At 51.6% G+C, this 9,412-nt stretch overlaps 1 protein-coding gene across 1 annotated transcript in view; it reads right to left on the reverse strand.

Moving 5' to 3' along the window:
- Ssh1 (slingshot protein phosphatase 1) overlaps nucleotides 1–9,412 on the reverse strand; it is a 54,242-nt gene that overhangs the window by 26,790 nt on the left and 18,040 nt on the right. Inside the window, exon 3 of the mRNA XM_021186809.2 lies at nucleotides 2,879–2,982. Coding sequence (XP_021042468.1) covers nucleotides 2,879–2,982 — 104 coding nt within the window. The remainder of the gene's footprint in view (nucleotides 1–2,878; nucleotides 2,983–9,412) is intronic.

Consider the following 9,412-nt stretch of genomic DNA (forward strand, 5'->3'; position numbering starts at 1 on the left):
AAAAAAAAAAAAGAAAAAGAAATGGCTGCTATACATTTAAAAAAAAAAAAAGTGTACGTGCGTGGGGTAAGGGTCTGTGTATGCTCATGGGAAGTTGCCTGCAGAGTCCAGAAGAGGGCGTTGGATGCCCTGGAACTGGAGCTGCCCAATGGAGATACTGAGAAGCGAACTTGGGTCCCCTGCAAACGCTATGCGCACTCTTAACCACTGAGCTCTCCCCTCAGATGCATAGTCACTTTTTTGGATAGAGTTTATATAGCCCAATCTCGTTTCAAACTCACAACCCTCTTAGGGTGGGTTTTGAACTCCCCTGGGAGGCACCCCTGGGATGGGGTCAGGAGAGTATGCAGGGCCAGGGAGCATGCTCACTGGAGGACGGTAGGGTATTCCCGTGTGCTGGGGGTGCAATAAAGCAGGACATAAAAGCCCAGTTCTGCTTTTCCACATCCTGAGGTCTGCACGGCCTCTGAGGAAAGGCTCACCCTTAAGATGCTCACCGGGATGACGGTGTGACTAATAACTCAGTAAAACTACCCTTTCCCACAGTGTGCAGCGCTCAAAGGAACTCAATTATCTTTTTTCTTTTGATTCCCCTACAGGGAGCTGAAAGTATGGCTCCTCTGTGCAGCACTTGCCTCCTTAGTATAATGCTTGGGTTCAGTGCCCAGCACTGCAAAAAAAATCCCAAAAAAACAGGAGACAAAGTAACAACCGAGACAAAAGTAACAACGGGACCCTGAAACACTTGCTGGGAACCCTGGAAGGACAGGCTTGCCTAAGGGAAGCCGGTACCCCAGAAAACCACAACTACCCGGCCTGCTGCAAAAGCAAGTTGCACTTTTAAGGCACAGAGGTGTGACACTGCCCCACTTGTCAGGAGGGGACAGCTCACGGTAAGTGTTCTTCCCACAGTAAATAAGATCCACAAATCACAGACAAAAGAGCCGCAGAACACAGCCTCCCTCGCCGGCTGAATCTGGCCTAACCCCACAGAATTAACCTCTGGTCACTCTCCACAGTGGTGAGGGAGGCAGTAGGAAAAGGGAACACAGTGACGCCCTTTGCGGGTCATCTCAGGCCAGCCAGTAACCACCTCCCTGGCTGTGTGCATTCAAGGGAAACACAGTCCAGCTTTCCCAGGGTCTGATACAAAATACAAAATAGCTTCCTCGCACTTGCAGGCCAAGCTCACTCACATCAGGGATACATTTCACACACTTCAGACACCAGCAGATGTGGAAATGACAGGCTGCTTAGCTTTATCACACTAGAAGTCACATAAACCACCGCCTAGAAAGGCTGGCACGGGATGTGTGCATGTGTGTATCTGTTTGTGGAAGCCAGAGAACAACCTTGGCTCACCAAGGGACTTTCACCTTTTGTACGAGATCTCACTGCCCTGGAACATCATTAGCTAGGTTAGCTGGCCAGAGAGGTCTCAGGATCCACCTGTCTCCAACATGGGGTGACCGATGTGCACTGTCACACCTGCCTTTTCTGTGTGGGTCCTTGGGATCCGAACTCAGGTCCTACTCTTGAAGGAATCGCTATATCAGCTGCACTTCCTGGAGCCTTTTCCTTTGTATTCTGTTGCTTTGCTTTTGAAACAACAGGGTTTTGCTTTGTAGCCTCAGGCTGCCCTGGAACTCACCAGTTTCTGAGGGCCTGGATTTAGAGGTGTGAGCCACCATGACTGGCAACATGCATAATCACTCATTTCCATATTACCTGAGGCACTGGATGCCTGCTGCTAAAATTAGAAAAACAAAAAACAAAACAAACGAGTTCCAGAAGTCACAGAGCCAGGTTTACAGAAGCCAGGCTGGCTCCAAAGCAAGGATTTTGTTTGTTTGTTGTTTTTAACAGAATGGTTTTCACTAAGTAACAATGGTATCCTGAAATATATCCTGTGTAGCCTAGGCTGGCCTTGAACACACAGTGCTCCTGCTTCCACCCCACACCCTAGTGCTGGGCTCAGAGACTGACTTCCAGCCTGCTCCAAATCAAGCATCATCGTTTCCACACACCAGGATGCCTCCTTGCGCAGGATGAAGACCTTCTGAGATGAGGACAGACCTAAGTCTTGGTTGCCGGGATCAGTGGTGTAAACACGGGCAGAGAGCTCTGGCTCTTGCCATGAACTACCGGGTGTGAATTACACCTCGGCACTCAGACCTAAGATGAAGCTGGGTGAACAGAGGCCAAGGGGAAAAAAATTATCACAGGGTGAGGAAATGTCCAGTTGCTTCCTGAATCTCTCTCTGGCTCTTTTGAAAGGCAGAGGAGGGGCCTCCCTACCACATGGACATTCAGACCCCGACAGCTTCCCTCAGTAAGACCCCAGGGGCCAGGATATATTACAGAGGCCCCTGTGCCCAGGCGCCTCCTGAGTTCTACTTTCAATCTGCCTTCCTTTCTAGAGTCAAGTAGCCTACGACGACCAGCCTTGGCACCGGACAGGCACCGCTACCCATTTGTTTTGGGACCTACATTACTATGTATATCAATTATTCGGCTCTCTTCTGTCTTTTCCAACAGGCAAGCATTATAGGATAAAGGCATCCCGTCAGATGAACACTCATCGGTGACATCACCCCACTGATGCTCAGGTGAGGTACCAAGAACCTGGAGGCTGTCTTCGAAGAGACAGCTTATAGCTGGGACGCACGCTGGTCCATCTGTCCAAACCTCACCCTAAACTGAGACGTTCAGTTAACTGACAGAGAGCACACAGGGAGTCTTTTCTTTGTACCCCAACAGCTGTGCTGCTCATTATGAACCCACAATGCACCGCTTCCCTGGCCCTAAGTCCCGGCAACCGACTTCCCACCCACTGTGGCACAGGAGAGGTCCCATGAATGCTTGCTTGCATAGTCACCTGCATGCTTGTGAGGGTGTTGAAGACTCCGCTGGCCCTGGGGGCTGCTTCCCTGCTGTAGGAAGAGGGCTGCTCCTTTCACCATGAAAAAGCTCTCGCTCAAGCTGGGAAGAACAAAAACAGAGCACTGTTATAGCAACTTCGAGACAGCACACGCAATGGGATGAACGGGCACGCGAGAGGATTAAATGGTACTGCTGCAGTGTTCAGGAGCTCAAGATGCTACAACCCCCAACCTCCACCCGGGTCAGGTGAGCTGCCCCAGGCCAATAGCTCCATCCTCCACAAGCCAGACAAGGCTCTTGGTGTAACACAGAGACCCCCCCATCCCAGCAGAAGGCGGTGTGAGTCACTCTGAACTTGCACTCTGGTCTTTGCTTCTGACCCTCGACTCCCACCTGCTGCCTCCCAGCCACTTGCAGCCCCCCTCAGTGCTTCCTGGAGCAGACCCTCGAAGGCACACACAGATGGCCTCTCAGGATCTCTGTATCCTTAGGAACACCCCCAGAGGGCTGGAGGCTGAGGGCGGGGCCATAACAGTCCTCAGTAGGATGCTCTGTCCACGCTACTCCTGTGAGCCATCTCAAGCTCACCCATACAGAATTTGTCGGCAGGATGAGTTTTTGGCCTTTGTTATTTTAACTAACAAAAAATTCATATTCATATTCAGCCTGTGACTTAATAAGTCAGAATGAGGGGCAGGTCCATGATTGCCATTGCTCTCAAGGCTAGCCTGAATAATAAGAGAGTAAAAAAGGAGATCTGGGGATAGATAGCTCAGTGGCAGAGCATGTGTTTAAGGTACAAAAGACCCTAGGATCAATCCGTAGGGTCTCAGACAGACAGACACATGCACATAGGCAGACACACACACACAAAGATAGGCAGGCAGGCAGGCAGACAGACACACAGTCAGGCAGACACGCACATGTACACACTCAGAGATAGACAGATACACAGACAGGTGAGCAGATACATACACACAGGTGAGCAGACAGACAGAGGAGAGACAGACAGACAGACAGACAGACAGACAGACACACCTGCGCAGGGAAAGAAGGATCAAAACAACAACCAACCAACCACAAAAACCAAACAACAAAAACACTTTCTTCCAACTCTTCGCTTATAATTTGGTTAAGAATACCCCCCCCCCCTTTCAGGGCTGGTGAGTCTGTTGGGTGCTTCAGAGCCCTGGCTGCTCTTCCAGAGGACTCAGGCTCAGTTTCTCCTGAGTAATTGGCTAACACGGATGACCTTCAGGTCACCAACAAAACACGTTTGGAAAACAGTACTTTTTAAGAAACTTGGAATTAAAAAGATTCATTCCTGGAGAGATGGATGATATTATCTACAGTTTGAAAAGGCAAACTCCTCTTTGATGAGCCCCATGTCAGTAGCTAAACATGACCATTCAGAACTAAAGGGCCCTGCGGCACGACGGCTCCTTAGACATCTTGGCTTCTACAGTGATGGATCCATAGTAAAATATGAACTCTTCCTGGCTAAGTTCTCACGGTAAGGAAGTGGAGAGATGGCTCAGCAGTTAAGAGCTCTGGCGCTCTTCCAAAGGACCTGAGTTCAATTCCCAGCACCCACACAGCAGCTCACAGCTCTCTATAATGCCAGTTCCAGGGGATCCGACACTCTTACACACACACATACCTGCAGGCAAAACGCCAAAACATGTAAGATAAAAATAAATCATAAAAGAGAGTGTTCAACTGAACGTACAAAGCTCGGCTGGACTCTCAAGCAAGGGCCTGAGAACCTGACAGTGGGTCCTGTGACACCCAGCCAGGACTGACCCGCACAGCACTTCCTCACGAACCTCTGCTGGCGCGCAGCCAGTGCGCAGTGTAGCACCTTCCCACCCCACGCAGCCACACGCCGGCACTGAGGAAGCAGGATTGCAGAGCTGCGGGGTCCCTCTGCAGCCTCTCCTGGGAAGAGTTCTCTCAAGGCTCTCACTGGGCAGGTCCAACCCTTCCCTACTCAAAATTTTCACAACAAAGCTTTCAGACAGATTCTGACCTCCGGGGACACCCAACCAGATCTCCTAGGGCTGAGACCCTGGGAGCGTAAAGCAGCCATCTGCGGGTTAAAGCAGCCCAGGGGGAATTCTCAAGGCAGCGCGGTCGACTCCTTTTGTTCACAGTTTAAAAAATAAAAAAAGAACTCTGACTGACCAGAAACCAGAGTGTTCTGGAAACTGCCAGACATTAACAGTGTGACCTTTGCCTTGGAAACCAAGAGCAAAAATTCCCCTCGGTTTCCCTTGCATTTCCTTAGGAAAAAAAAAAAAAAGGGAACATTGATAATGAGTGGGCGGGGCTCACCCCACGACCCGCTCTGAAGCGGGCTGTTCCTCTGTCTGATAAGGAAGGGGAGAAGGGGCCTCCCCCTCCATCCATGCAGTTCATTAGTGTTACTGGTTGGTTTTGTGTGTCAACTTGACACAAGCTGGAGTTATCACAGAGAAAGGAGCTTCAGTTGAAGAAACGCCTCCATGAGATCCAGCTGTAAGGCATTTGCAATTAGGGATCAAGGGGTTGGGGGCGGAGGGGCAGCCCATGGTGGGTGGGTCCAGGTCATTGTGGGTGTGGCCATCCCGTTGGGGGCGGGGCCATCCCTGGGCTGGTGGTCCTGGGTTCTACAGGAAAGCAAGCTGAGCAGGCCAGGGGAAGCAAGCCAGTAAACAGTACCCTTCCATGGGCTCTGCATCAGCTCCTGTCTCCAGGTTCCTGTCCTGCTTGAGTTCCTGTCCTGACTTCCTTTAGTCATGAACACCGCTGTGGAAGTGTAAGCCAAATAAACCCTTTCCTCCCCAGCTTGCTTCTTGGTCATGGTGTTTCATGGCAGCAATAGAAACCTTGATTATGACAGTTAGTGCCCTGGAACCACCTCAGGTCCTGTCAACAGCCAGCATGCATGCTGCAGGGAGCCCCAGTGCTCTGGGGTCTGCGAGGTCCCGTGTTCTGGAAATAGGGAGATAGCAGAACACCGGTGGCCAAAATGACCCTCCACCTGAGACTTGAGATGCTGTGTGACAGACAGGAGACTCTGGAGAACAAGATGAAGCCTGACTTCTAGACTGTGCTCAGTCTGGGCCACTGTTGGCACATAGCCGACAGTGCCCACAGGTAGCTGCAAAGCATTGTCCTTTGCAATGGACAGGCAACACCTAGTTCTCTACACTGAACCTGTATCAAGAAGTCAAGGTCAAGCTGTGGCAGGTGGCCTCGGCTGTGCCCCATCCCTGCCCCCACCCCTGCCCCTGGCCCAGCTCTCTGTGACAGTCACACCAGGAATGGTGCATACCTTTTTCTGAGTACCCAGGCCAAGAATGCATACCAATCCGCCAACCCTCCATCCCAAATAGTGAGAAATCGTCTTTCCACAAGAGACTTTAGGGTCCTAAGAGTTACACAAAGTCTGACTCAGGCAGAGGAAGCAGCCTTCTCCACGGCTCTAGGAAAAAAATCACAACCCCTCCCCACAGCCCCTGCTCAAAGCTTTTATCGCCAGAGCACAAGTTCGTTCTCAGACACAGCCTGCTGCCCTCAGGAAAAACCTTGCAAGATCAAAGTTTCTAGAAGTCAAGAAGGCGAGACAAACGCAACCCCCAGTCCCCACGGCCCGGCTCTCACACAGGCAGGAGTGTCCGCTGTGGCTTACGTACTAATGTGGGCTGGAAACCTACAAATGGCAGAGGTACCTCGTTGGCCGGAGGAAGACACAGAAGTCAGAGAGATAGAAAAGATCCATGGCAGTGGCTGTCACATCGGCAGAAAACAGCTGAAACACAAGGTCCCTGAAGGGGCCCTGCTGTCCCCAGGGCACAGGCCAGCCCAGCCAGAGGCGCTGGGGTTTTCCAGGGCGGCGGTGGAGTGCCGCTTCAGACGATGGTCCCACCCAAAGAGCAAGTGGCTCTTGTGGTACTTGTCTCCTCTGATATGGCTTAAAAAGGCCCTTGTCCCAGCATTTCCCGATGAAAGGGATCCATTCACAGAAAGCAGAGCCACTGAAGGTCCCCTCCAGTCACCGCACTCCCACGGGCTTTACTGCAGGCTTTGGAACAAGCGATGGATGTACACGAGGAACCGGGAGGGAAAACAGCTGGCCACCGAGCAGCAAGCACACCTCAGTGTAAAGACCCCATCCTGCGTCAAAACCACTCACAGGAGGATGCCCCGGGCATTGCTTTCTTTCAAACCCCAACCCATACCACCCAGCGGGGTGGTGGGCGGCTTACACTTAGTCAAAAAGGGCATTTTTCAAAGGCAGCTTTACAGACTAAGAAAATGCTTCAGACACCATGTATTGCCACTCAAGGTGCCTGGTGACATTCTGGTCCCCTCAGCTGTGGACACTGCACGTGGGAAGGATCATGCCTGTTTTTGTGAGGATCTTCGAGAGGTGTGAGGTGTCCCAGAAGGTCAGGCTGCAAAGCCAAAACATGTCTCTGACCCCAACCGGGTGGAGGTGCTGAGAGCCTTAATTTACAGAATATGGGTGTGAGTCAGGAAGTGGGGACCTGGGCCAGTTGCTGGCAAAGGAGCACTGAGCAGGAATCCCTGGAAGGTCAGGAGTCACTGGGAGGTATCCCTGGGAGGTCAAGAGTCCCTGGGAAGTCTTGCCCGGAAGCTTCTCCCAGCTCCAAGTAATCATGCAGGGTCCTCACTAGAGCGGTAAGTGAATCACGGGAGTTCTTATTCAGCCGATGTGTAAACTATTGCTCATCCAGGAACGCAGGCCTCACAGCTGGGAATGACTCCCTCCACTGCCCCACAACCCCGCCCCCTTGGCCACAGCAGCTTCCTTCTCCTGAAGAGTCCACACTAAGGCACAGCTGCCACCTCTGCACACACCAGTCCTGGTGACCCACCACAGTGTCACCAAGAACCCAGGATACAGATGGTGTCCCAGTCCCTGTTCCAAGCATCGAAATGCAGAACACAGAGCAAGACCAAGGGATGGCTAAGGGATACGCCAGTCAGGGAAGGCTTAGTTACAGATGCAACGAAAGCGGTCACGCCACGCCCCCAACTCCGCCTGTCACGTGACCGTCCCTGGAAGCCGAACCGAGAGCTTGGCTGGGAACTGTACACACTTTCTTTGGCCAAATACCTTCAGAGTCACAAGCACTCTTGATTGCCAGAGAAACTCAGACACTAGATGACACGGGATTGATAACAGTGACAGCAGACTGGACCTTTGGTAAGTCCTGCTGCTAACAAAATGTTCTGGTGGACGTCAGAGGGCAGAGACCTTCTGAGGCTCATCTTATCCATCCCTAGAACAGTGAGGCAGACTAAGATGGCCTCATTCATGCAGACTTATACCTCAGGGAACGGGAAGCTACTTAAATACATGATTTTAGGAATTTTTTTTTAACAGATCACCACACACACACACACACACACACACACACACAAAGTCGGGCAGTGGTGGCGCATGCCTTTAATCCCCAGCACTTGGGAGGCAGGTAGATTTCTGAGTTCCAGGCCAGCCTGGTCTACAGAGTGAGTTCCAGGACCGCCAGGGCTACACAGAGAAACCCTGTCTGGGGGGGGGAGGGGAAGGGCACAGTATATAAGCTTAAAGTATAGGGCTCTCTAAAGAATAGGAGCTCAATGGGCTGAGGTATCGCCGGGCAGTGGTGGCGCATGCCTTTAATTCCAAGTTTGCGTGTGTGTGTGTGTGTGTGTGTGTGTGTGTGTGTGGTGTGTGTGTGTGTGTATGTGTGTGTGTGTGTGGTGTGTATGTGTGTGTACATGTGTGAGCCATCACAGCTCATGTGTAGAGGTCAGAGGACAGGTGGCTGAAGTGAGCTCTCTCTTCCCACCACGTGAGTGGCAAATACCTTTGCCAAGGAATTAAGTTGACCGGCTCCACTCTAAGCTTCTGGGACATGATCTCCACTCCCATTATCCAGGCTTTTGCTGTCCCTCTGCCTCCTAAACCCTGAGATTCCAGGCTTGGGGCCACCACACCTGGCTCAATCTCAATGCTTTTCCAATGACAGCCCTGGCTGTCCTGGAACCCACTCTGGAGACCAGGCAAACCTCAAGCCTCCTGAGTGCTGGGTTAAAGGTGCCTGCCACCTCTGCCTGGCAGATTGAACCTTTGATTGTATTTAGCTTTGGGCATAGTGATGGCCGAGGCAAGAGAACACAGAGCCTGAAGGTAATCCTAGAAAGAAGCCACAGAACTGTGAAGTTACCATTACAGGGAACATTGTTGCAGGATCTCTGACCCCTCCGGGAACCCTGAGACTGTGAACTGGAAAAAACCTGTTTCTTATTGTGGTATGGCTCAGCCTTGGCACACACCTTTCTGTTTATTGGAAATAAGACTGGATAAAAATCAACCATAGGTCAGGAGGTAGAGCAGGCAACCATCTGACCGGGAGTGAACAATTAAGAAAACCGGGGGAAGAGCCGAGCGTGGTGGCGCACACCTTTAATCCCAGCACTCGGGAGGCAGAGGCAGGTGGATTTCTGAGTTCGAGGCCAGCCTGGTCTACAAAGT

This window comes from Mus pahari, chromosome 23, assembly GCF_900095145.1.
Source record: "Mus pahari chromosome 23, PAHARI_EIJ_v1.1, whole genome shotgun sequence".
In the NCBI taxonomy this organism is placed as follows: Eukaryota; Metazoa; Chordata; class Mammalia; order Rodentia; family Muridae; genus Mus; species Mus pahari.